Genomic DNA, 27,410 nt, shown 5'->3' with positions numbered 1-27,410 from the left:
CCGATCAGGTGATGTGCACTGGCTCCTCCCCCTATGACCCTCCTCCAGACTCCAGTTAGATTTTTGTGCCCGGCCGAGAAGGGTGCAATCTAGGTGGCTCTCCTAAAGAGCTGCTTAGAGAAAGTTTAGCTAGGTTTTTTATTTTACAGTGATTCCTGCTGGCAACAGGATCACTGCAGCGAGGGACTGAGGGGAGAAGGAGTCAACTCACCTGCGTGCAGGATGGATTGGTTTCTTGGCTACTGGACATCAAGCTCCAGAGGGACGATCACAGGTACAGCCTGGATGGTCACCGGAGCCACGCCGCCGGCCCCCTTGCAGATGCTGAAATCAGAAGAGGTCCAGAATCGGCGGCTGAAGACTCCTGCAGTCTTCTAAAGGTAGCGCACAGCACTGCAGCTGTGCGCCATTTTCCTCTCAGCACACTTCACACGGCAGTCACTGAGGGTGCAGGGCGCTGGGAGGGGGGCGCCCTGGGAGGCAAATGAGTACCTATAAAGGCTAAAAATACCTCACATATAGCCCTAGAGGCTATATGGAGATATTTAACCCCTGCCTAATTTTTCTAAATAGCGGGAGACGAGCCCGCCGGAAAAGGGGCGGGGCCTATCTCCTCAGCACACGGCGCCATTTCCTCTCACAGCTCCGCTGGTCAGGACGGCTCCCAAGTCTCTCCCCTGCACTGCACTACAGAAACAGGGTAAAACAGAGAGGGGGGGGCACATTTATGGCGATATTTTGATATAACAAAGCAGCTATAAGGGAGCACTTATTATAAGGCTATCCCTGATATATATATAGCGCTTTTGGTGTGTGCTGGCAAACTCTCCCTCTGTCTCCCCAAAGGGCTAGTGGGTCCTGTCTTCGTTAGGAGCATTCCCTGTGTGTCTGCTGTGTGTCGGTACGTGTGTGTCGACATGTATGAGGACGATATTGGTGTGGAGGCGGAGCAATTGCCAAATATGAGGATGTCACCCCCTAGGGAGTCGACACCAGAATGGATGCCTTTATTTATGGAACTACGGGATAGTGTCAACACGCTAAAGCAGTCGTTTGACGACATGAGACGGCCGGACAATCAATTAGTGCCTGTCCAGGCGACTCAAACACCGTCAGGGGCTGTGAAACGCCCTTTGCCTCAGTCGGTCGACACAGACCCAGACACAGGCGATGACTCCAGTGGTGACGGTGACGAATCAACCGTATTTTCCAGTAGGGCCACACGTTATATGATTTTGGCAATGAAGGAGGCGTTACATTTAGCTGATACTACAGGTACCACTAAACAGGGTATTATGTGGGGTATGAAAAAACTACCTATAGTTTTTCCTGAATCAGAAGAACTAAATGACGTGTGTAATGAAGCGTGGGTTGCCCCTGATAAAAAGCTGATAATTTCAAAGAAATTATTGGCATTATACCCTTTCCCGCCAGAGGTTAGGGAGCGCTGGGAAACACCTCCGAGGGTGGACAAGGCGCTAACACGCTTATCTAAACAAGTGGCGTTACCCTCTCCTGAGACGGCCGCACTTAAAGATCCATCAGATAGGAGGATGGAAAATATCCAAAAAAGTATATACACACATGCAGGTGTTATACTACGACCAGCTGTAGCGACTGCCTGGATGGGCAGTGCGGGGGTAGTTTGGTCAGAATCCCTGATTGAAAATATTGATACCCTGGACAGGGACAATATTTTACTGTCGTTAGAACAAATAAAGGATGCATTTCTTTATATGCGTGATGCACAGAGGGATATATGCACACTGGCATCACGGGTAAGTGCTATGTCCATTTCGGCCAGAAGAGCTTTATGGACGCGACAGTGGACAGGCGATGCGGATTCAAAACGGCATATGGAAGTTTTGCCGTATAAAGGGGAGGAGTTATTTGGAGTCGGTCTATCAGATTTGGTGGCCACGGCTACAGCCGGGAAATCCACCTTTCTACCTCAAGTCACTCCCCAACAGAAAAAGGCACCGACTTTTCAACCGCAGCCCTTTCGTTCCTTTAAAAATAAGAGAGCAAAGGGCTATTCATATCTGCCACGAGGCAAAGGTCGAGGGAAGAGACAGCAACACGCAGCTCCTTCCCAGGATCAGAAGCCCTCCCCGGCTTCTACAAAAGCCTCAGCATGACGCTGGGGCTTCTCAAGCGGACTCGGGGACCGTGGGGGGTCGTCTCAAAAATTACAGCGCGCAGTGGGCTCACTCGCAAGTAGATCCCTGGATCCTGCAGATAATATCTCAGGGATACAGGTTGGAATTAGAGACAGATCCACCTCGCCGTTTCCTGAAGTCTGCTTTACCAACGTCCCCCTCCGAAAGGGAGACGGTGTTGGAAGCCATTCACAAGCTGTACTCTCAGCAGGTGATAGTCAAGGTACCTCTTCTGCAACAAGGGAAGGGGTATTATTCCACTCTTTTTGTGGTACCGAAGCCGGATGGCTCGGTAAGGCCTATTCTAATTCTGAAGTCCTTGAACCTGTACATAAAGAAGTTCAAGTTCAAAATGGAGTCACTCAGAGCAGTGATAGCGAACCTGGAAGAGGGGGACTTTATGGTATCCTTGGACATCAAGGATGCGTATCTCCACGTTCCAATTTACCCCTCACACCAGGGGTACCTCAGGTTCGTTGTACAAAACTGTCACTATCAGTTTCAGACGCTGCCGTTCGGATTGTCCACGGCACCTCGGATCTTTACAAAGGTAATGGCCGAGATGATGATTCTTCTTCGAAGAAAAGGCGTATTAATTATCCCATACTTGAACGATCTCCTAATAAGGGCGAGGTCCAGAGAACAGCTAGAGATGGGATTAGCACTGTCTCAGGAAGTGCTAAAACAGCACGGGTGGATTCTGAATATTCCAAAATCCCAGTTAATGCCGACAACTCGTCTGCTGTTCCTAGGGATGATTCTGGACACGGTTCAGAAAAAGGTTTTTCTCCCGGAGGAAAAAGCCAAGGAGTTATCCGAGCTTGTCAGGAACCTCCTAAAACCAGGAAAGGTGTCTGTACATCAATGCACAAGAGTCCTGGGAAAAATGGTGGCTTCTTACGAAGCAATTCCATTCGGCAGATTCCACGCAAGAATTTTCCAAAGGGATCTGTTGAACAAATGGTCAGGGTCGCATCTTCAGATGCACCTGCGGATAACCCTGTCTCCAAGGACAAGGGTGTCTCTTCTGTGGTGGTTGCAGAGTGCTCATCTATTGGAGGGCCGCAGATTCGGCATACAGGATTGGATCCTGGTGACCACGGACGCCAGCCTGAGAGGCTGGGGAGCAGTCACACAAGGAAGAAACTTCCAGGGAGTATGGACGAGCCTGGAAACGTCTCTTCACATAAACATTCTGGAACTAAGAGCAATATACAATGCTCTAAGCCAGGCAGAACCTCTGCTTCAGGGAAAACCGGTGTTGATCCAGTCGGACAACATCACGGCAGTCGCCCATGTGAACAGACAGGGCGGCACAAGAAGCAGGAGTGCAATGGCAGAAGCTGCAAGGATTCTTCGCTGGGCAGAGAATCATGTGATAGCACTGTCAGCAGTGTTCATCCCGGGAGTGGACAACTGGGAAGCAGACTTCCTCAGCAGACACGATCTTCACCCGGGAGAGTGGGGACTTCATCCAGAAGTCTTCCACATGCTGGTAACCCGTTGGGAAAGACCAATGGTGGACATGATGGCGTCTCGCCTCAACAAAAAACTGGACAGGTATTGCGCCAGGTCAAGAGATCCGCAGGCAATAGCTGTGGACGCGCTGGTAACGCCTTGGGTGTACCAGTCGGTGTATGTGTTTCCTCCTCTGCCTCTCATACCAAAAGTATTGAGAATTATACGGCAAAGAGGCGTAAGAACGATACTAGTGGTTCCGGATTGGCCAAGAAGGACTTGGTACCCGGAACTTCAAGAGATGATCACGGAAGATCCGTGGCCTCTACCTCTAAGGAGGGACTTGCTTCAGCAGGGTCCCTGTCTGTTTCAAGACTTACCGCGGCTGCGTTTGACGGCATGGCGGTTGAACGCCGGATCCTAAAGGAAAAAGGCATGCCGGAAGAAGTCATTCCTACTTTGATTAAAGCAAGGAAGGAAGTAACCGTGCAACATTATCACCGAATTTGGCGAAAATATGTTGCGTGGTGCGAAGATCGGAGTGCTCCGACGGAGGAATTTCAACTGGGTCGATTCCTACATTTCCTGCAATCAGGATTGTCAATGGGTCTCAAATTGGGATCTATTAAGGTTCAAATTTCGGCCCTGTCGATTTTCTTTCAAAAAGAATTGGCTTCAGTCCCTGAAGTCCAGACCTTTGTTAAGGGAGTGCTGCATATACAGCCTCCTGTGGTGCCTCCAGTGGCACCGTGGGATCTCAATGTGGTTTTGGATTTCCTAAAATCTCATTGGTTTGAACCACTAAAAAAGGTGGATTTGAAATATCTCACATGGAAAGTGACCATGCTTCTAGCCCTGGCTTCTGCCAGGAGAGTGTCAGAATTGGCAGCTTTATCTTACAAAAGCCCATATCTGATTTTCCATTCGGACAGGGCAGAACTGCGGACTCGTCCGCATTTTCTCCCTAAGGTGGTGTCAGCATTTCATCTGAACCAGCCTATTGTAGTGCCTGCGGCTACAAGTGACTTGGAGGACTCCAAGTTACTGGACGTTGTCAGAGCATTAAAAATATATATTGCAAGGACAGCTGGAGTCAGAAAATCTGACTCGTTGTTTATATTGTATGCACCCAACAAGATGGGTGCTCCGGCGTCTAAGCAGACGATTGCTAGTTGGATCTGTAGCACAATCCAACTTGCACATTCTGTGGCAGGCCTGCCACAGCCTAAATCTGTAAAGGCCCACTCCACAAGGAAGGTGGGCTCATCTTGGGCGGCTGCCCGAGGGGTCTCGGCATTACAACTTTGCCGAGCAGCTACGTGGTCAGGGGAGAACACGTTTGTAAAATTTTACAAATTTGATACTCTGGCTAAGGAGGACCTGGAGTTCTCTCATTCGGTGCTGCAGAGTCATCCGCACTCTCCCGCCCGTTTGGGAGCTTTGGTATAATCCCCATGGTTCTTTCAGGAACCCCAGCATCCACTAGGACGATAGAGAAAATAAGATTTTACTTACCGATAAATCTATTTCTCGGAGTCCGTAGTGGATGCTGGGCGCCCATCCCAAGTGCGGATTATCTGCATAAATTGTACATAGTTATTATTAACTAATTCGGGTTATTGTTGAAGGAAGCCATCTTTCAGAGGCTCCGCTGTTATCATACTGTTAACTGGGTTTAGATCACAAGTTGTACGGTGTGATTGGTGTGGCTGGTATGAGTCTTACCCGGGATTCAAAATCCTCCCTTATTGTGTACGCTCGTCCGGGCACAGTACCTAACTGGAGTCTGGAGGAGGGTCATAGGGGGAGGAGCCAGTGCACACCACCTGATCGGAAAAAGCTTTACTTTTTGTGCCCTGTCTCCTGCGGAGCCGCTATTCCCCATGGTCCTTTCAGGAACCCCAGCATCCACTACGGACTCCGAGAAATAGATTTATCGGTAAGTAAAATCTTATTTTCTCTGACGTCCTAGTGGATGCTGGGAACTCCGTAAGGACCATGGGGAATAGCGGCTCCGCAGGAGACTGGGCACAAAAGTAAAGCTTTAGGACTACCTGGTGTGCACTGGCTCCTCCCCCTATGACCCTTCTCCAAGCCTCAGTTAGATTTTTGTGCCCGGCCGAGAAGGGTGCATTCTAGGAGGCTCTCCTGAGTTTCTTAGTAAAAGTTTCGTTTTAGGTTTTTTTATTTTCAGTGAGACCTGCTGGCAACAGGCTCACTGCATCGAGGGACTAAGGGGAGAAGAAGCGAACCTGCCTGCTTGCAGCCAGCTTGGGCTTCTTGGCTACTGGACACCATTAGCTCCAGAGGGACCGAACACAGGCCCAGCCTCGGAGTCCGGTCCCAGAGCCGCGCCGCCGGCCCCCTTACAGAGCCAGAAGCAAGAAGAGGTCCGGAAAATCGGCGGCAGAAGACATCAGTCTTCACCAAGGTAGCGCACAGCACTGCAGCTGTGCGCCATTGCTCCTCAGGCACACTTCACACTCCGGTCACTGAGGGTGCAGGGCGCTGGGGGGGGCGCCCTGAGCAGCAATAGAAACACCTTGGCTGGCGAAAATACATCACATATAACCCCCAGGGCTATATGGATGTATTTTAACCCCTGCCAGAATACAGCAAAAAGCGGGAGAAAAGTCATCCGAGAAGGGGGCGGAGCCTATCTCCTCAGCACACGGGCGCCATTTTCCCTCACAGCTTCGCTGGAAGGACGTCTCCCTGACTCTCCCCTGCAGTCCTGCACTACAGAAAAGGGTAAAACAAGAGAGGGGGGCACTAATTAGGCGCAGTATAAATAAAACAGCAGCTATAAGGGGAAAAACACTTCTATAAGGTTATCCCTGTATATATATATAGCGCTCTGGTGTGTGCTGGCATACTCTCCCTCTGTCTCCCCAAAGGGCTAGTGGGGCCTGTCCTCTATCAGAGCATTCCCTGTGTGTATGCTGTGTGTCGGTACGATTGTGTCGACATGTATGAGGAGGAAAATGGTGTGGAGGCGGAGCAATTGCCTGTAATGGAGATGTCACCCCCTAGGGAGTCGACACCTGAGTGGCTGAGCTTATGGAAGGAATTACGTGACAGTGTCAGCTCTTTACAAAAGACGGTTGATGACATGAGACAGCCGGCTACTCAGCTCGTGCCTGTCTTGGCGTCTCAAAAGCCATCAGGGGCTCTAAAACGCCCGTTACCTCAGATGGCAGATACAGACGCCGACACGGATACTGACTCCAGTGTCGACGATGAAGAGACGAATGTGACTTCCAGTAGGGCCACACGTTACATGATTGATGCTATGAAAAATGTTTTACATATTTCTGATAATACAAGTACCACTAAAAAGGGTATTATGTTTGGTGAGAAAAAACTGACTGTAGTTTTTCCTGCATCTGAGGAATTAAATGAAGTGTGTGATGAAGCGTGGGTTTCCCCCGATAAAAAACTGATAATTCCTAAAAGGTTATTAGCATCATACCCCTTCCCGCCAGAGGATAGGGCACGTTGGGAAACACCCCCTAAGGTGGATAAAGCGCTCACACGTTTGTCAAAACAGGTGGCACTACCGTCTCCTGATAGGGCCGCTCTTAAGGAACCTGCTGACAGAAAGCAGGAGAATATCCTAAAATGTATATACACTCACACGGGTGTTATACTGCGACCAGCAATCGCCTCAGCCTGGATGTGCAGTGCTGCGGTGGCTTGGTCGGATTCCCTGACTGACAATATTGATACCCTGGATAGGGACAGTATTTACTGACTATAGAGCATTTGAAAGATGCATTTCTATATATGCGGGATGCACAGAGGGATATTTGCCGACTGGCATCAAGAGTAAGTGCGCTGTTCATTTCTGCCAGAAGAGGGTTATGGACGAGGCAGTGGTCAGGTGATGCTGATTCCAAAAGGCATATGGAAGTATTGCCTTACAAAGGGGAGGCGTTATTTGGGGTAGGTCTATCATACCTGGTGGCCACGGCAACTGCTGGGAAATCCACATTTTTACCCCAGGTAGCCTCTCAACATAAGAAGACGCCGTATAATCAGGCGCAGTCCTTTCGGCCCCATAAGGGCAAGCGGGCAAAAGGCTCCTCATTTCTGCCCCGTGGCAGAGGGAGAGGAAAAAGGCTGCAGCAAACAGCCAGTTCCCAGGAACAGAAGCCCTCTCCCGTTTCTGCCAAGTCCTCAGCATGACGCTGGGGCTTTACAAGCGGACTCAGGCACTCCCCTAAAGTCTGCTTTACCGACGTCTCCCTCCGACAGGGAAGCGGTATTGGAAGCCATTCACAAGCTGTATTCCCAGCAGGTGATAATCAATATACCCCTCCTGCAACAGGGACAGGGGTATTATTCCACGCTGTTTGTGGTACCGAAGCCAGACGGCTCGGTGAGACCTATTTTAAATCTGAAATCCTTGAACACTTACATACACAGGTTCAAATTCAAGATGGAGTCACTCAGAGCGGTGATTGCGAACTTGGAAGAAGGGGATTATATGGTGTCTTTGGACATCAAGGAGGCTTACCTCCATGTCCCAATTTACCCTTCTCACCAAGGATACCTCAGGTTTGTGGTACAGAACTGTCACTATCAGTTTCAGACGCTGCCGTTTGGTTTGTCCACGGCACCCCGGGTCTTTACCAAGGTAATGGCCGAAATGATGATACTCCTTCGAAGGAAGGGAGTTTTAGTTATCCCGTACTTGGACGATCTCCTGATAAGGGCAAGATCCAGGGAACAATTGGTAGTCGGGGTAGCACTATCTCAAGTAGTGTTGCGGCAGCACGGTTGGATTCTCAATATTCCAAAATCGCAGCTGATCCCGACGACACGTCTTCTATTCCTAGGGATGATCCTGGACACAGTCCAGAAAAAGGTGTTTCTCCCGGAGGAGAAAGCCAGGGAGTTATCCGAACTAGTCAGAAACCTCCTAAAACCAGGCCAAGTGTCAGTGCATCAATGCACAAGGGTCCTGGGAAAAATGGTGGCTTCCTACGAAGCAATCCCTTTCGGCAGATTCCACGCAAGAACTTTCCAGTGGGACCTGCTGGACAAATGGTCCGGATCGCATCTTCAGATGCATCAGCGGATAACCCTGTCACCAAAGACAAGGGTGTCTCTCCTGTGGTGGTTGCAGAGTGCTCATCTTCTAGAGGGCCGCAGATTCGGCATTCAGGACTGGGTCCTGGTGACCACGGATGCCAGCCTGCGAGGCTGGGGAGCAGTCACACAGGGAAGAAATTTCCAGGGCTTGTGGTCAAGCCTGGAGACATCACTTCTCATAAATATCCTGGAGCTGAGGGCCATTTACAATGCCCTAAGCCAAGCAAGACCTCTGCTTCAAGGTCAGCCGGTGCTGATCCAGTCGGACAACATCACGGCAGTCGCCCACGTGAACAGACAGGGCGGCACAAGAAGCAGGAGGGCAATGGCAGAAGCTGCAAGGATTCTTCGCTGGGCGGAAAATCATGTGATAGCACTGTCAGCAGTGTTCATTCCGGGAGTGGACAACTGGGAAGCAGACTTCCTCAGCAGGCACGACCTCCACCCGGGAGAGTGGGGACTTCACCCAGAAGTCTTCCACATGATTGTAAACCGTTGGAAAAAACCAAAGGTGGACATGATGGCGTCCCGCCTCAACAAAAAATTGGACAGGTATTGCGCCAGGTCAAGGGACCCTCAGGCAATAGCTGTGGACGCTCTGGTAACACCATGGGTGTAACAGTCAGTGTATGTGTTTCCCTCCTCTGCCTCTCATACCCAAGGTACTGAGAATTATAAGACGGAGAGGAGTAAGAACTATACTCGTGGCTCCGGATTGGCCAAGAAGGACTTGGTACCCGGAACTTCAAGAGATGCTCACAGAGGACCCGTGGCCTCTACCTCTAAGAAGGGACCTGCTCCAGCAAGGACCCTGTCTGTTCCAAGACTTACCGCGGCTGCGTTTGACGGCATGGCGGTTGAACGCCGGATCCTGAAGGAAAAAGGCATTCCGGAAGAAGTCATTCCTACCCTGATCAAAGCCAGGAAGGATGTGACCGCAAAGCATTACCACCGCATTTGGCGGAAATATGTTGCGTGGTGCGAGGCCAGGAAGGCCCCAACGGAGGAATTTCAACTGGGTCGATTCCTGCATTTCCTGCAAACAGGAGTGTCTACGGGCCTAAAATTAGGATCCATTAAGGTTCAGATTTCGGCCCTGTCGAGTTTCTTCCAGAAAGAACTGGCTTCAGTTCCTGAAGTTCAGACGTTGTCAAGGGGGTGCTGCATATACAGCCTCCTTTTGTGCCTCCAGTGGCACCTTGGGATCTCAATGTAGTTTTGGGGTTCCTAAAATCACATTGGTTTGAACCGCTTAAATCTGTGGATTTGAAATATCTCACATGGAAAGTGGTCATGCTGTTGGCCCTGGCTTCGGCCAGGCGCGTGTCAGAATTGGCGGCTTTATCTTATAAAAGCCCTTACCTGATTTTTCATACGGACAGGGCAGAATTGAGGACTCGTCCACAATTTCTCCCTAAGGTGGTTTCAGCGTTTCACCTGAACCAGCCTATTGTGGTACCTGCGGCTACTAGGGACTTGGAGGACTCCTAGTTGCTGGACGTTGTCAGGGCCCTGAAAATATATGTTCCCAGGACGGCTGGAGTCAGAAAATCTGACTCCCTGTTTATCCTGTATGCACCCAACAAGCTGGGTGCTCCTGCTTCTAAGCAGACTATTGCTCGTTGGATTGGTAGTATAATTCAGCTTGCACATTCTGTGGCAGGCCTGCCACAGCCAAAATCTGTAAAAGCCCATTCCACAAGGAAGGGGGCTCATCTTGGGCGGCTGCCCGAGGGGTCTCGGCTTTACAACTTTGCCGAGCAGCTACTTGGTCAGGGGCAAACACGTTTGCTAAATTCTACAAATTTGATACTCTGGCTGAGGAGGACCTGGAGTTCTCTCATTCGGTGCTGCAGAGTCATCCGCACTCTCCCGCCCGTTTGGGAGCTTTGGTATAATCCCCATGGTCCTTACGGAGTTCCCAGCATCCACTAGGACGTCAGAGAAAATAAGAATTTACTTACCGATAATTCTATTTCTCGTAGTCCGTAGTGGATGCTGGGCGCCCATCCCAAGTGCGGATTGTCTGCAATACTTGTACATAGTTATTGTTAACTAAATCGGGTTATTGTTGTTGTGAGCCATCTTTCCAGAGGCTCCTCTGTTATCATGCTGTTAACTGGGTTCAGATCACAAGTTGTACGGTGTGATTGGTGTGGCTGGTATGAGTCTTACCCGGGATTCAAAATCCTTCCTTATTGTGTACGCTCGTCCGGGCACAGTATCCTAACTGAGGCTTGGAGGAGGGTCATAGGGGGAGGAGCCAGTGCACACCAGGTAGTCCTAAAGCTTTACTTTTGTGCCCAGTCTCCTGCGGAGCCGCTATTCCCCATGGTCCTTACGGAGTTCCCAGCATCCACTACGGACTACGAGAAATAGAATTATCGGTAAGTAAATTCTTATTTTTTTTTTTTTTTTTTATCACCGATATGTCTTTTGTATATAAATAATTCAGTAGCAGAGTTTCTCCTGCAAGTCTGTCTGCCAGCAGGGGGAGCTGTTACCATTAATATATTATTTTTTTCTTTCTTTTACTCCATCATGTTTTATAGCACTTCCCAGTGCAAACATGAAAGCAGAGAACTCAACTGAAATGTGATTTAATTTGATCTTGGTTCCCACTTGGAAATGGATAGATAGACTCCTGTACCATTTCATGTACAGATGTGTCCTCATACACTATTGCTGAAGTCGCGCCAAACAGCCCCTCTCGGCGCACCAGATACCATCCAACTCTCCTAGCACCAGGCATCTTTTCTTGAACTGTGACACGCCTTTTCAGGACTACTTGGACACACCAGGGGACTGTACTGATTAATTTGCAATGTGACATCTCCTATATAATTGCCCAGATCTCTGTCTGTGTGGCTAACGCTGGGCAGAGTCACAGTCACAGAGCTAGGCCGATAGGAGGAGGACGGCGCCCCTCAGTCAGTCAGAGCCGCCGCTGTATGTATGGCCGCTCTGTCTCCCGTCGCCTCCTCTCTCCCCGGCTCCATCTCCCCCTCCCTGGCCATCCGAGACTCCCAGGCTGAGGCGGAGAGTGGCCGCCCAGTGCCCAGCTGCAGTCACTCTCACTGCCGCCGCTGGCTGCTCCCTGTAAATCCGCTCCTCCTCTCTCCCCGGCTCCATCTCCCCCTCCCCGGCCATCCAAGACTCCCAGGCTGAGGTGGAGAGTGGCCGCACAGCCGCGGTCTCTCTCACTGCCGCAGCTGGGCGCCCGCCGCTCCCCGGAAATCCGCTCCTCCTCTCACCCCGGCTCCATATCCCCCTCCCCGGCCATCCAAGACTCCCAGGCTTAGGCGGAGAGAGGCCGCCCAGCGACCAGCCGCGGTCACTCTCACTGCCACCGCTGGGCGCCCTCCGCTCCCCGGAAATCCGCTTTTCCTCTCTCCCTGGCTCCATCTCCCCCTCCCACGGCCATCCAAGACTCCCAAGCTGAGGCGGAGAGAGGCCGTCCAGCGCCCAGCCGCGGTCACTCACTGCCGCTGCTGGCAGCTCGCTGCTCCTCGGAAATCCGCGGTCAGCCGAAAGACCGCCCGTCAACACTGCCCTCAACCCGTGGACAGCTTTCACTGCTGCCGCGGACCACACGCTCCCCTGATACACTGCACTGCTACACTACATACATACACTGCACACATTACATATACATATACGTGTGTGTGTGTGTGTGTGTGTGTGTATATATATATATATATATATATATATATATATATATATATATATATATATATACTGCACGACATACATACACTGAACACACACATATATATATATATATATATATATATATATATATTTCTCTAACGTCCTAGTGGATGCTGGGGACTCCGAAAGGACCATGGGGAATAGCGGCTCCGCAGGAGACTGGGCACAAAGTAAAAGCTTTAGGACTAGCTGGTGTGCACTGGCTCCTCCCCCTATGACCCTCCTCCAAGCCTCAGTTAAGATTTTGTGCCCGAACGAGAAGGGTGCAATCTAGGTGGCTCTCCTGAGCTGCTTAGAGTAAAAGTTTAAATAGGTTTTCTCTGACGTCCTAAGTGGATGCTGGGGACTCCGTCAGGACCATGGGGATTAGCGGCTCCGCAGGAGACAGGGCACAAAACTAAAGCTTTAGGATCAGGTGGTGTGTACTGGCTCCTCCCCCTATGACCCTCCTCCAAGCCTCAGTTAGGTTTTTGTGCCCGTCCGAGCAGGGTGCAATCTAGGTGGCTCTCTTAAGGAGCTGCTTAGAAAAAGTTTTTAGGTTTCTTATTTTCAGTGAGTCCTGCTGGCAACAGGCTCACTGCATCGAGGGACTTAGGGGAAAGAAGTTCAACTCACCTGCGTGCAGGATGGATTGGCTTCTTAGGCTACTGGACACCATTAGCTCCAGAGGGAGTCGGAACACAGGTCTCACCCTGGGGTTCGTCCCGGAGCCGCGCCGCCGACCCCCCTTGCAGATGCTGAAGATTGAAGGTCCAGAAACTGGCGGCAGAAGGCTTTTCAGTCTTCATGAAGGTAGCGCACAGCACTGCAGCTGTGCGCCATTGTTGTCACACACTTCACACCAACGGTCACGGAGGGTGCAGGGCGTTGCTGGGGGCGCCCTGGGCAGCAATGTATAATACCTTATTCTGGCTAAAAATACATCACATATAGCCCCTGGAGGCTATATGGATGTATTTAACCCCTGCCAGGTCTCGGAAAAACGGGAGAAGAAGCCCGCCGAAAAGGGGGCGGGGCCTATTCTCCTCAGCACACAGCGCCATTTTCCCTCACAGAAAGGCTGGTGGGAAGGCTCCCAGGCTCTCCCCTGCACTGCACTACAGAAACAGGGTTAAAACAGAGAGGGGGGGCACTTATTTGGCGATATGTATATATATATTAAAATGCTATAAGGGAAAAACACTTATATAAAGGTTGTCCCTGTATAATATAGCGTTTTTGGTGTGTGCTGGCAAACTCTCCCTCTGTCTCCCCAAAGGGCTAGTGGGGTCCTGTCCTCTATCAGAGCATTCCCTGTGTGTGTGCTGTGTGTCGGTACTTGTGTGTCGACATGTATGAGGACGATGTTGGTGAGGAGGCGGAGCAATTGCCGGTAATGGTGATGTCACTCTCTAGGGAGTCGACACCGGAATGGATGGCTTATTTAAGGAATTACGTGAGAATGTCAACACGCTGCAAGGTCGGTTGACGACATGAGACGGCCGGCAAACCAATTAGTACCTGTCCAGGCGTCTAAAACACCGTCAGGGGCGTTAAAACGTCCTTTTACCTCAGTCGGTCGACACGGACACTGACTCCAGTGTCGACGGTGAAGAAACAAACGTATTTTCCTTTAGGGCCACACGTTACTTGTTAAGGGCAATGAAGGAGATGTTACATATTTCTGATACTACAAGTACCACAAAAAAGGGTATTATGTGGAGTGTGAAAAAACTACATGTGGTTTTTCCTGAATCAGATAAATTAAATGAAGTGTGTGATGATGCGTGGGTTTCCCCCGATAGAAAATTATTGGCGGTATACCCTTTCCCGCCAGAAGTTATGGCGCGTTGGGAAACACACCTTAGGGTGGATAAGGCGCTCACACGCTTATAAAAACAAGTGGCGTTACCGTCTCCAGATACGGACGCCCTCAAGGAGCCAACTGATAGGAGGTTGGAAAATATCCTAAAAAGTATATACACACATACTGGTGTTATACTGCGACCAGCGATCGCCTCAGCCTGGATGGGCAGCGCTGGGGTGGCTTGGTCGGATTCCCTGACTGGAAATATTGATACCCTTGACAGGGACAGTATTTTATTGACTATAGAGCATTTAAAAGATGCATTTCTATATATGCGAAACTCTGGCATCAAGAGTAAGTGCGATGTCCATATCTGCCAGACGATGTTTATGGACACGACAGTGGTCAGGTGATGCAGATTCCAAACGGCACATGGAAGTATTGCCGTATAAAGGGGAGGAGTTATTTGGGGTCGGTCCATCGGACCTGGTGGCCACGGCAACAGCTAGAAAATCCACCTTTTTTACCCCAAGTCACATCTCAGCAGAAAAAGACATAGTCTTTTCAGCCTCAGTCCTTTCGTCCCCATAATATCTGCCCAGGGATAGAGGTAAGGGAAGAAGACTGCAGCAGGCAGCCCATTCCCAGGAACAGAAGCCTTCCACCGCTTCTGCCAAGTCCTCAGCATGACGCTGGGGCCGTACAAACAGGTGCGGTGGGGGGTCGTCTCAAGAGTTTCAGCACGCAGTGGGCTCACTCGCAAGTGGACCCCTGGATCCTACAAGTAGTATCCCAGGGGTACAGATTGGAAATTCGAGACGTCTCCCCCTCGCAGGTTCCTGAAGTTTGCTTTACCAACGTCTACCTCCGACAGGGAGGCAGTATTGGAAACAATTCACAAGCTGTATTCCCAGCAGGTGATAATCAAAGTACCCCTCCTACAACAAGTAAAGGGGTATTATTCCACACTATATTGTGGTACTGAAGCCAGACGGCTCGGTGAGACCTATTCTAAATGGAGTCACTCAGAGCAGTGATAGCGAACCAGGAAGAAGGGGACTATATGGTGTCCCTGGACATCAAGGATGCTTACCTCCATGTCCAAATTTGCCCTTCTCACAAAGGGTACCTCAGGTTCGTGGTACAAAACTGTCACTATCAGTTTCAGACGCTGCCGTTTGGATTGTCCACGGCACCCCGGGTCTTTACCAAGGTAATGGCCGAAATGATGATTCTTCTTCAAAGAAAAGGCGTCTTAATTATCCCTTACTTGGACGATCTCCTGATAAGGGCAAGGTCCAGAGAACAGTTGGAGGTCTGAGTAGCACTATCTCAAGTAGTTCTACGACAGCACGGGTGGATTCTAAATATTCCAAAATCGCAGCTGTCTCCGACGACACGTCTGCTGTCCCTAGGGATGATTCTGGACACAGTCCAGAAAAAGGTGTTTCTCCCGGAGGAGAAAGCCAGGGAGTTATCCGAGCTAGTCAGGAACCTCCAAAAACCAGGAAAAGTGTCAGTGCATCATTGCACAAGGGTCCTGGGAAAAATGGTGGCTTCTTACGAAGCGATTCCATACGGCAGATTTCACGCAAGAACTTTTCAGTGGGATCTGCTGGACAAATGGTCCGGATCGCATCTTCAGATGCATCAGCGGATAACCCTGTCTCCAAGGACAAGGGTGTCTCTTCTGTGGTGGCTGCAGAGTGCTCATCTACTAAAGTGCCACAGTTATGCATTCAGGACTGGGTCCTGGTGACCACGGATTCCAGCTTGAAAGGCTGGGGAGCAGTCACACAGGGAAAAAATTTCCAGGGAGTGTGATCAAGTCTGGGGACTTCTCTCCGCATAAATATACTGGAGCTAAGAGCAATTTACAATGCTCTAAGCTTAGCAAGACCTCTGCTTCAAGGTCAGCCGGTATTGATCCAGTGGGACAACATCACGGCAGTCGCCCACGTAAACAGACAGGGCGGCACAAGAAGCAGGAGGACAATGGCAGAAACTGCAAGGATTCTTCGCTGGGCGGAAAATCATGTGATAGCACTGTCAGCAGTTTTCATTCCGGGAGTGGACAACTGGGAAGCAGACTTCCTCAGCACGACCTCCACCCGGGAGAGTGGGGACTTCATCGAGAAGTTGTTTCCACATGATTGTGCACCGTTGGGAAAGACCAAAGGTGGACATGATGGCGTCCCGCCTGAACAAAAAACTGGACAGGTATTGCGCCAGGTCAAGAGACCCTCAGGAAATAGCTGTGGACGTTCTGGTAACACCATGGGTGTACCAGTCGGTGTATGTGTTCCCTCCTCTGCTTCTCATACCAAAGGTACTGAGAATTATAAGACGTAGAGGAGTAAGAACTATACTCGTGGCTCCGGATGGGCCAAGAAGGACTTGGTACCCGGAACTTCATGAGATGCTCACAGAGGACTCAGGGCCTCTGCCGATAAGAAGGGACTTGCTTCAGCAAGTACCATGTCTGTTCCAAGACTTACCGCGGGTGCGTTTGACGGCATGGCGGTTGAATGCCGGATCCTAAGGGAAAAAAAGGCATTCCGGAAGAGGTCATTCCTACCCTGGTCAAAGCCAGGAAGGAGGTGACCGCACAACATTATCACCACATGTGGCGAAAATATGTTGCGTGGTGTGAGGCCAGGAAGGCCCCACGAAGAAATTTCAACTCGGTCGATTCCTGCATTTCCTGCAAACAGGAGTGTCTATGGGCCTCAAATTGGGGTCCATTAAGGTTCAAATTTCGGCCCTGTCGATTTTCTTCCAGAAAGAATTGGCTTCAGGTCCTGAAGTCCAGAAATTTGACAAGGGAGTACTGCATATACAACCCCCTTTTGTGCCTCCAGTGGCACTGTGGGATCTCAACGTAGTCCTGGGATTCCTCAAATCACGTTGGTTTAAACCGCTCAAATCTGTGGATTTGAAATATCTCACATGGAAAGTGACCATGATGTTGGCCCTGGCCTCGGCCAGGCGAGTGTCAGAATTGGCGGCTTTGTCTCACAAAAGCCCATATCTGATTGTCCATTCGGACAGGGCAGAGCTGCGGACTCGTCCCCAGTTTCTCCCTAAGGTGGTGTCAGCGTTTCATCTGAACCAGCTTATTGTGGTACCTGCGGCTACTAGAGACTTGGAGGACTCCAAGTTGCTAGATGTTGTCAGGGCCCTGAAAATATAGATTTCCAGGACGGCTGGAGTCAGGAAAACTGACTTGCTGTTATCCTGTATGCACCCAAAAAACTGGGTGCTCTTGCTTCTAAGCAGACGATTGCTAGTTGAATGTGTAGTACAATTCAGCTTGCACATTCTGTGGCAGGACTGCCACAGCCAAAATATATAAATGCCCATTCCACAAGGAAGGTGGGCTCATCTTGGGCGACTGCCCGAGGGGTCTCGGCTTTACAACTTTGCCGAGCTGCTACTTGGTCAGGGGCACACCCTGGCTGAGGAGGACCTGGAGATCTCTCACTCGGTGCTGCAGAGTCATCCGCACTCTCCCGCCCGTTTGGGAGCTTTGGTATAATCCCCATGGTCCTGACGGAGTCCCCAGCATCCACTTAAAACGTCAGAGAAAATAAGATTTTACTTACCGATAAATCTATTTCTCGTAGTCCGTAGTGGATGCTGGGCGCCCATCCCAAGTGCGGATTGTCTGCAATACTTGTACATAGTTATTGTTACAAAAAAATTGGGTTGTTATTGTTGTGAGCCTTCTGTTCAGAGGCTCCTACGTTTGTCATACTGTTAACTGGGTTTAGATCACAAGTTATACGGTGTGATTGGTGTGGCTGATATGAGTCTTACCCGGGATTCAATATCCTTCCTTATTGTGTACGCTCGTCCGGGCACAGTATCCTAACTGAGGCTTGGAGGAGGGTCATAGGGGGAGGAGCCAGTACACACCACCTGATCCTAAAGCTTTAGTTTTGTGCCCTGTCTCCTGCGGAGCCGCTAATCCCCATGGTCCTGACGGAGTCCCCAGCATCCACTACGGACTACGAGAAATAGATTTATCGGTAAGTAAAATCTTATTTTTTTATTTTCAGTGAGACCTGCTGGCAACAGGCTCACTGCATCGAGGGACTAAGGGGAGAAGAAGCGAACTCACCTGCGTGCAGAGTGGATTGGGCTTCTTAGGCTACTGGACATTAGCTCCAGAGGGACGATCACAGGCCCAGCCATGGATGGGTCCCGGAGCCGCGCCGCCGGCCCCCTTACAGAGCCAGAAGAGTGAAGAGGTCCGGAAAATCGGCGGCAGAAGACGTCCTGTCTTCAATAAGGTAGCGCACAGCACCGCAGCTGTGCGCCATTGCTCTCAGCACACTTCACACTCCGGTCACTAAGGGTGCAGGGCGCTGGGGGGGGGGCGCCTGGGACGCAATGAAAATACCTTAAATGGCTAAAAATACATCACATATAGCTCCTGGGCTATATGGATGTATTTAACCCCTGCCAGTTTTCCACAAAAAAGCGGGAGAAAGGCCGCCGAAAAAGGGGCGGAGCCTATCTCCTCAGCACACAAGCGCCATTTTTTCCTCACAGCTCCGTTGGAGGAAGGCTCCCTGACTCTCCCCTGCAGTCCTGCACAACAGAAACAGGGTAAAACAAGAGAGGGGGGGCACTAAATTGGCATATTAATATATACAGCAGCTATATTAGGGAAAAACACTTATATAAGGTTATCCCTATATATATATATATATATATATATATATATATATATATATATATATATATATATATATATATATATATATATATATATATATATATATATATATATATATATAGCGCTCTGGTGTGTGCTGGCAAACTCTCCCTCTGTCTCCCCAAAGGGCTAGTGGGGTCCTGTCCTCTATCAGAGCATTTCCTGTGTGTGTGCTGTGTGTCGGTACGCTGTGTCGACATGTATGAGGAGGAAAATGGTGTGGAGGCGGAGCAATTGCCTGTGTTAGTGATGTCACCCCCTAGGGAGTCGACACCTGACTGGATGGTCTTATGGAAAGAATTACGTGATAGTGTCGGCACTTTACAAAAGACTGTTGACGACATGAGACAGCCGGCAAATCAGTTGATACCTGTACAGGCGTCTCAAACACCGTCAGGGGCTATAAAACGCCCGTTACCTCAGGTCGATACAGACACTGACACGGACACTGACTCCAGTGTCGACGGTGAGGAAACAAACGTATTTTCCAGTAGGGCCACACGTTACATGATCACGGCAATGAAGGAGGTTTTGAACATTTCTGATACTACAAGTACCAAAAAAAAGGGTATTATGTGGGGTGTGAAAAAACTACCCGTAGTTTTTCCTGAATCAGATGAATTAAATGAGGTGTGTGATGAAGCGTGGGTTTCCCCCGATAAAAAACTGCTAATTTCTAAAAAATTATTGGCATTATACCCTTTCCCGCCAGAGGTTAGGGCGCGTTGGGAAACCCCCCCTAGCGTAGATAAGGCGCTCACACGCTTATCAAAACAAGTGGCGTTACCGTCCCCTGATACGGCCGCCCTCAAGGAACCAGCTGATAGGAAGCTGGAAAATATCCTTAAAAGTATATACACACATACTGGTATTATACTGCGACCAGCAATCGCCTCAGCCTGGATGTGCAGTGCTGGGGTGGCTTGGTCGGATTCCCTGACTGAAAATATTGATACCCTGGACAGGGACAATATATTATTGACTATAGAGCATTTAAAGGATGCATTTCTATATATGCGAGATGCACAGAGGGATATTTGCACTCTGGCATCAAGAGTAAGTGCGATGTCCATTTCTGCCAGAAGAGGATTATGGACGCGACAGTGGTCAGGGGATGCGGATTCCAAACGGCATATGGAAGTATTGCCGTATAAAGGGGAGGAGTTATTTGGGGTCGGTCTATCGGACCTGGTGGCCACGGCAAGGAAAATCCACCTTTTTACCCCAAGTCACCTCGCAGCAGAAAAAGATACCGTCTTTTCAGGCTCAGTCCTTTCGTCCCTATAAGGGCAAGCGGGCAAAAGGCCACTCATATCTGCCCCGGGGCAGAGGAAGGGGAAAAAGACTGCAGCAAACAGCCTCTTCCCACGAACAGAAGCCCTCCCCCGCTTCTGCCAAGTCCTCAGCATGACGCTCGGGCCTTACAAGCGGACTCAGGCAAGGTGGGGGCCCGTCTCAAGAATTTCAGCGCGCAGTGGGCACACTCGCAAGTGGACCCCTGGATCCTGCAGGTAGTATCTCAGGGGTACAAATTGGAATTCGAGACGTCTCCCCCTCGCCGGTTCCTGAAGTCTGCTTTACCAACGTCTCCCCCCGACAGGGAGGCGGTATTGGAAGCCATTCACAAGCTGTATTCCCAGCAGGTGATAATCAAGGTACCCCTCCTACAACAGGGAAAGGGGTATTATTCCACGCTGTTTGTGGTACCGAAGCCGGACGGCTCGGTGAGACCCATTTTAAATCTGAAATCCTTGAACACTTACATAAAAAGGTTCAAGTTCAAGATGGAGTCACTCAGAGCAGTGATAGCGAACCTGGAAGAAGGGGACTATATGGTGTCTCTGGACATCAAGGATGCTTACCTCCATGTCCCAATTTGCCCTTCTCACCAAGGGTACCTCAGGTTTGTGGTACAGAACTGTCACTATCCGTTTCAGACGCTGCCGTTTGGATTGTCCACGGCACCCCGGGTCTTTACCAAGGTAATGGCCGAAATGATGATTCTTCTTCGAAGAAAAGGCGTCTTAATTATCCCTTACTTGGACGATCTCCTGATAAGGGCAAGGTCCAGAGAACAGTTAGAGGTCGGAGTAGCACTATCTCAAGTAGTACTACGACAGCACGGATGGATTCTAAATATTCCAAAATCGCAGCTGATTCCGACGACACGTCTGCTGTTCCTAGGGATGATTCTGGATGTTTCTCCCGGAGGAGAAAGCCAAGGAGTTATCCGACCTAGTCAGGAACCTCCTAAGACCAGGCCAAGTGTCAGTACATCAATGCACAAGGGTCCTGGGAAAGATGGTGGTTTCTTACGAAGCGATTCCATTCGGCAGATTCCACGCAAGAACTTTTCAGTGGGATCTGCTGGACAAATGGTCCGGATCGCATCTTCAAATGTATCAGCGGATAACCCTGTCTCCAAGGACAAGGGTGTCTCTCCTGTGGTGGTTACAGAGTGCTCATCTCATAGGGGGCCGCAGATTCGGCATTCAGGATTGGGTCCTGGTGACCACGGATGCCAGCCTGAGAGGCTGGGGAGCAGTCACACAGGGAAGAAATTTCCAGGGCTTGTGGTCAAGCATGGAAACGTCACTTCACATAAATATCCTGGAACTAAGGGCCATTTACAATGCCCTAAGTCAGGCAAGACCTCTGCTTCAGGGTCAGCCGGTGTTGATCCAGTCGGACAACATCACGGCAGTCGCCCACGTAAACAGACAGGGCGGCACAAGAAGCAGGAGGGCAATGATGGAAGTGGCAAGGATTCTTCGCTGGGCGGAGAATCATGTGATAGCACTGTCAGCAGTGTTCATTCCGGGAGTGGACAACTGGGAAGCAGACTTCCTCAGCAGACACGATCTTCACCCGGGGGAGTGGGGACTTCACCCAGAAGTCTTCCACATGATTGTGAACCGTTGGGAAAAACCAAAGGTGGACATGATGGCGTCCCGCCTCAACAAAAAACTGGACAGATATTGCGCCAGGTCAAGGGACCCTCAGGCAATAGCTGTGGACGCTCTAGTAACACCGTCGGTGTACCAGTCAGTGTATGTGTTCCCTCCTCTTCCTCTCATACCAAAAGTACTGAGAATCATAAGAAGGAGAGGAGTAAAGACTATACTCGTGGCTCCGGATTGGCCAAGAAGGACTTGGTACCCGGAAATTCAAGAGATGCTCACGGAAGACCCATGGCCTCTACCTCTAAGAAAGGACCTGCTCCAGCAGGGACCATGTCTGTTCCAAGACTTACCGCGGCTGCGTTTGACGGCATGGCGGTTGAACGCCGGATCCTGAAGGAAAAAGGCATTCCGGATGAAGTCATCCCTACCCTGATCAAAGCCAGGAAGGATGTAACCATACAACATTATCACCGTATTTGGCGTAAATATGTTGCGTGGTGCGAGGCCAGGAAGGCCCCTACAGAGGAATTTCAACTGGGTCGTTTCCTGCATTTCCTGCAAACAGGACTGTCTATGGGCCTCAAATTATGGTCCATTAAGGTTCAAATTTCGCCCTGTCAATATTCTTCCAAAAAGAACTGGCTTCTGTTCCTGAAGTTCAGACGTTTGTCAAGGGAGTACTGCGTATACAGCCTCCTTTTGTGCCTCCAGTGGCACCTTGGGATCTCAATGTAGTTTTGGGATTCCTAAAATCACATTGGTTTGAACCACTCACCACTGTGGACTTAAAATATCTCACATGGAAAGTGGTAATGCTGTTAGCCCTGGCTTCAGCCAGGCGTGTCTCAGAATTGGCGGCTTTATCCTATAAAAGCCCTTACCTAATTTTTCATACGGACAGGGCAGAATTGAGGACTCGTCCTCAATTTCTTCCTAAGGTGGTTTCAGCATTTCACTTAAACCAGCCTATTGTGGTGCCTGCGGCTACTAGGGACTTGGAGGATTCCAAGTTGCTGGACGTAGTCAGGGCCCTGAAAATATGTTTCCAGGACGGCTGGAGTCAGAAAATCTGATTCGCTGTTTATCCTGTATGCACCCAGCAAGCTGGGTGCTCCTGCTTCTAAGCAGACGATTGCTCGTTGGATTTGTAGTACAATTCAGCTTGCACATTCTGTGGCAGGCCTGCCACAGCCAAAATCTGTAAAAGCCCATTCCACACGGAAAGTGGGCTCATCTTGGGCGGCTGCCCGAGGGGTCTCGGCTTTACAACTTTGCCGAGCAGCTACTTGGTCAGGGGCAAACACGTTTGCTAAATTCTACAAATTTGATACCCTGGCTGAGGAGGACCTGGAGTTCTCTCACTCGGTGCTGCAGAGTCATCCGCACTCTCCCGCCCGTTTGGGAGCTTTGGTATAATCCCCATGGTCCTTTCGGAGTCCCCAGCATCCACTAGGACGTTAGAGAAAATAAGAATTTACTTACCGATAATTCTATTTCTCGTAGTCCGTAGTGGATGCTGGGCGCCCATCCCAAGTGCGGATTGTCTGCATTACTTGTACATAGTTATTGTTACAAAAATCGGGTTATTGTTGTTGTGAGCCATCTTTTCAGAGGCTCCTTCTGTTATCATGCTGTTAACTGGGTTCAGATCACAAGTTGTACGGTGTGATTGGTGTGGCTGGTATGAGTCTTACCCGGGATTCAAAATCCTTCCTTATTGTGTACGCTCGTCCGGGCACAGTATCCTAACTGAGGCTTGGAGGAGGGTCATAGGGGGAGGAGCCAGTGCACACCAGCTAGTCCTAAAGCTTTTACTTTGTGCCCAGTCTCCTGCGGAGCCGCTATTCCCCATGGTCCTTTCGGAGTCCACAGCATCCACTACGGACTATGAGAAATAGAATTATCGGTAAGTAAATTCTTATTATAATAAATATATATATATATATATATATATATATATAAAAAATGAAATAGGTGTATAAGGTCCCGTCTGTAGCTGGCAGGATCCCCTCTTTTTGCTACATAAAAAAATGAGAAAGATGAGGGTTAAGGGAGTTGTCCCAAAATGGATATCATCTTTATAGAACTTGCAGAGCTGTTGTTTAATGATTTTTTTATAGACATCATCATCCTGGAGGTTATATGACCAGTCTCCTTTCTTTACAGTTGGCGTAAACCTGTTTTACTTATGTATAATTATATATCTTTATGGAGACCTGGCAATATATGCAACAGCTGTACCTCTGTCTCTTGTTCAAGTCACATGGTGAGTAACAATGGAGTGGGAAACAGAAATAACTATTAGCATAGTGAACTTGTTAAGTGCTGGATAGTGGGTGAAATGGTACTTGCATAAATCAGGGTCACGCAATGTAGACAGAATAAATGCAGACATGAGCTCATGGCCCTGTCCATGAGAGAGCTTACATTCTAATTGGAAGAGGATACAGCTGAAACAAAGAGCAAGTGTGATTCGGAGTGGAGATTCAGATACATTCCACTGTAATAATCCATTCATATCTTGGGGTGTTTTGTACCTGACCAAATAAACATAAATGTCTATTACACCAGAAGTTACATTTTTTTTTTTTTTTTTAAAGTAATAAGCTATTTTTGTGTGAATAATAGAATGAGCAAACACATTAACACCTTTGGTCATGCGTATTTCATCATGCCTCACTTCAAACAACTTTTCTTTGTTTCTCTGACGTCCTAGTGGATGCTGGGGACTCCGTAAGGACCATGGGGAATAACGGCTCCGCAGGAGACTGGGCACAGCTAAGAAAGATTTAGGACTACCTGGTGTGCACTGGCTCCTCCCACTATGACCCTCCTCCAGACTTCAGTTAGAATCCTGTGCCCGGCTGAGCTGGATGCACACTAGGGGCTCTCCTGAGCTCCTAGAGAGAAAGTATATTTTAGGTTTTTTATTTTACAGTGAGATCTGCTGGCAACAGACTCACTGCAGCGAGGGACTAAGGGGAGAAGAAGCGAACCTACCTAACTGGTGGTAGCTTGGGCTTCTTAGGCTACTGGACACCATTAGCTCCAGAGGGATCGACCGCATGGAACCGGCCATTGGTGTTCGGTCCCGGAGCCGCGCCGCCGGCCCCCTTACAGAGCCAGAAGAATCCGGAAAATCGGTGGCAGAAGACATCAGTCTTCACCAAGGTAGCGCACAGCACTGCAGCTGTGCGCCATTGCTCCTCATACACACTTCACACTCCGGTCACTGAGGGTGCAGGGCGCTGGGGGGGGCGCCCTGAGAAGCAATAAATACACCTTGGCTGGCAAATATATCACAATATATAGCCCCAGAGGCTATATATGTGATAAATACCCCTGCCAGAATCCATAAAAAAGCGGGAGAAAAGTCCGCGAAAAAGGGGCGGAGCTATCTCCCTCAGCACACTGGCGCCACTTTCTCTTCACAGTGCAGCCTGGAAGACAGCTCCCCAGGCTCTCCCCTGTAGTTTTCAGGCTCAAAGGGTTAAAAAGAGAGGGGGGGCACTAAATTTAGGCGCAATATTGTTTATACAAGCAGCTATTGGGGGAAAAATCACTCAGTTATAGTGTTAATCCCTACATTATATAGCGCTCTGGTGTGTGCTGGCATACTCTCTCTCTGTCTCCCCAAAGGACTTTGTGGGGTCCTGTCCTCAGTCAGAGCATTCCCTGTGTGTGTGCTGTGTGTCGGTACGGCTGTGTCGACATGTGGGATGAGGAAGGTTACGTGGAGGTGGAGCAGAGGCCGATAAATGGGATGTCGTCCCCTGTGGGGCCGACACCAGAGTGAATGGATAGGTGGAAGGTATTAACCGACAATGTCAACTCCTTACAAGGCTGGATGACGTAAAACAGCTGTGGGACAGCCGGCTTCTCAGCCCGCGCCTGCCCAGGCGTCTCAAAGGCCATCAGGGGCTCAAAAAAGCGCCCGTTACCTCAGATGGCAGACACAGATGTCGACACGGAGTCTGACTCCAGTGTCGACGAGGTTGAGACATATACACAATCCACTAGGAACATCCGTTACATGATCTCGGCAATGAAAAATGTGTTACGCATTTCTGACATGAACCCAAGTACCACATAAAAGGGGTTTTATTTTTGGGGAGAAAAAGCAGCCAGTATTTTGTTCCCCCATCAGATGAATGAATGAAGTGTGTAAAGTAGCGTGGGTTCCCCCAATAAGAAACTGGTAATTTCTAAAAAGTTACTGATGGCGTACCCTTTCCCGCCAGAGGATAGGTCACGTTGGGAGATATCCCCTAGGGTGGATAAGGCGCTCACACGTTTGTCAAAAAAGGTGGCACTGCCGTCTGAGGATACGGACACCTTGAAGGAGCCTGCTGATAAAAAGCAGGAGGCTATCCTGAAGTCTGTATATACACACTCAGGTTATATACTGAGACCTGCAATTGCCTCAGCATAAATAGTGCTGCTGCAGCGTGGTCTGATACCCTGTCAGATAATATTAATACTCTAAGACAGGGATAATAGTTTGCTAACATAGAGCATATTAAAGACGTCGTCTTTTATATATAAAGGATGCACAGAGGGATATTTGCCGGCTGGCATCCAGAATTAATGCAATGTCCATTCTGCCAGGAGGGTATTAGAAACCCGGCAGTGGACAGGTGATGCTGCCTATAAAAGGCACATGGAGATTCTGCCTTATAAGGGTGAGAAATTGTTTGGGGATAGTCTCTGGGACCTCGTATCCACAGCAACAGCTGGGAAGAAATTTTTTTTACCTCAGGTTTCCTCACAGCCTAAGAAAGCACCGTATTTTCAGGTACAGTCCTTTCGGCTTCAGAAAAGCAAACGGGTCAAAGGCGCTTCCTTTCTGCACAGAGACAAGGGAAGAAGGAAAAAGCTGCACCAGCAGCCAGTTCCCAGGATCAAAAATCTTCCCCCGCTTCCTCTGAGTCCACCGCTTGACGTTGGGGCTCCACAGGTGGAGACAGGTGCGGTAGGGGCGCGTCTCGGGAACTTCAGGGACCAGTGGGTTTGCCCACAGGTGGATCCCTAGGTTCTGCAAATAGTATCACAGGGATACAGGCTGGAGTTCGAGGCGACTCCCCCTCGCCGTTACCTCACCTCAGCCTTGCCTGATGCCCTCGGAGAAAGGTAGTACTGGCGGCAATTCACAAGCTGCACTTCCAGCAGGTGAAATCAAGGTACACCTCCTTCAAGAAGGCCGGGGTTACTATTCCAAAATGTTGTGGTACCGAAACCAGACGGTTCGGTGAGACCCATTCTAAAATTGAAAGCCTTGAACACTTATATACGAAGGTTCAAGTTCGAAATGGAATCGCTCAGGGCGATTATTGCAAGCCTGGAGAATTTCAGGACATCAAGGATGCTTACCTGCATGTCCCTATTTACCCTCTTCACCAGGAGTACCTCAAAATTGTGGTACAGGATTGTCATTACCAATTCCAGACGTTGCCGTTGGTCTGTCCCCGGCACCGAGGTATTTACCAAGGTAATGGCCGAAATAATTATCCCGTACTTGGACGATCTCCTTATAAAGGCGAGGTCCAGGGAGCAGTTGTTCGGCGGAGTAGCAC

At 49.6% G+C, this 27,410-nt stretch overlaps 1 protein-coding gene across 1 annotated transcript in view; it reads left to right on the top strand.

The window, feature by feature from the left end:
- The window catches only part of TMEM104 (transmembrane protein 104), a 153,351-nt gene that overhangs the window by 100,865 nt on the left and 25,076 nt on the right, over positions 1 to 27,410 (top strand). Inside the window, exon 7 of the mRNA XM_063960678.1 lies at positions 24,004 to 24,103. Within this exon, the coding sequence (XP_063816748.1) occupies positions 24,004 to 24,103 (100 nt within the window). The remainder of the gene's footprint in view (positions 1 to 24,003; positions 24,104 to 27,410) is intronic.

This window comes from Pseudophryne corroboree, chromosome 3 (genome assembly GCF_028390025.1).
Source record: "Pseudophryne corroboree isolate aPseCor3 chromosome 3, aPseCor3.hap2, whole genome shotgun sequence".
In the NCBI taxonomy this organism is placed as follows: Eukaryota; Metazoa; Chordata; class Amphibia; order Anura; family Myobatrachidae; genus Pseudophryne; species Pseudophryne corroboree.
The sequence above is the reverse complement of the archived record's forward strand: the minus strand, read 5'-3'. Positions and strand labels throughout refer to the sequence as shown.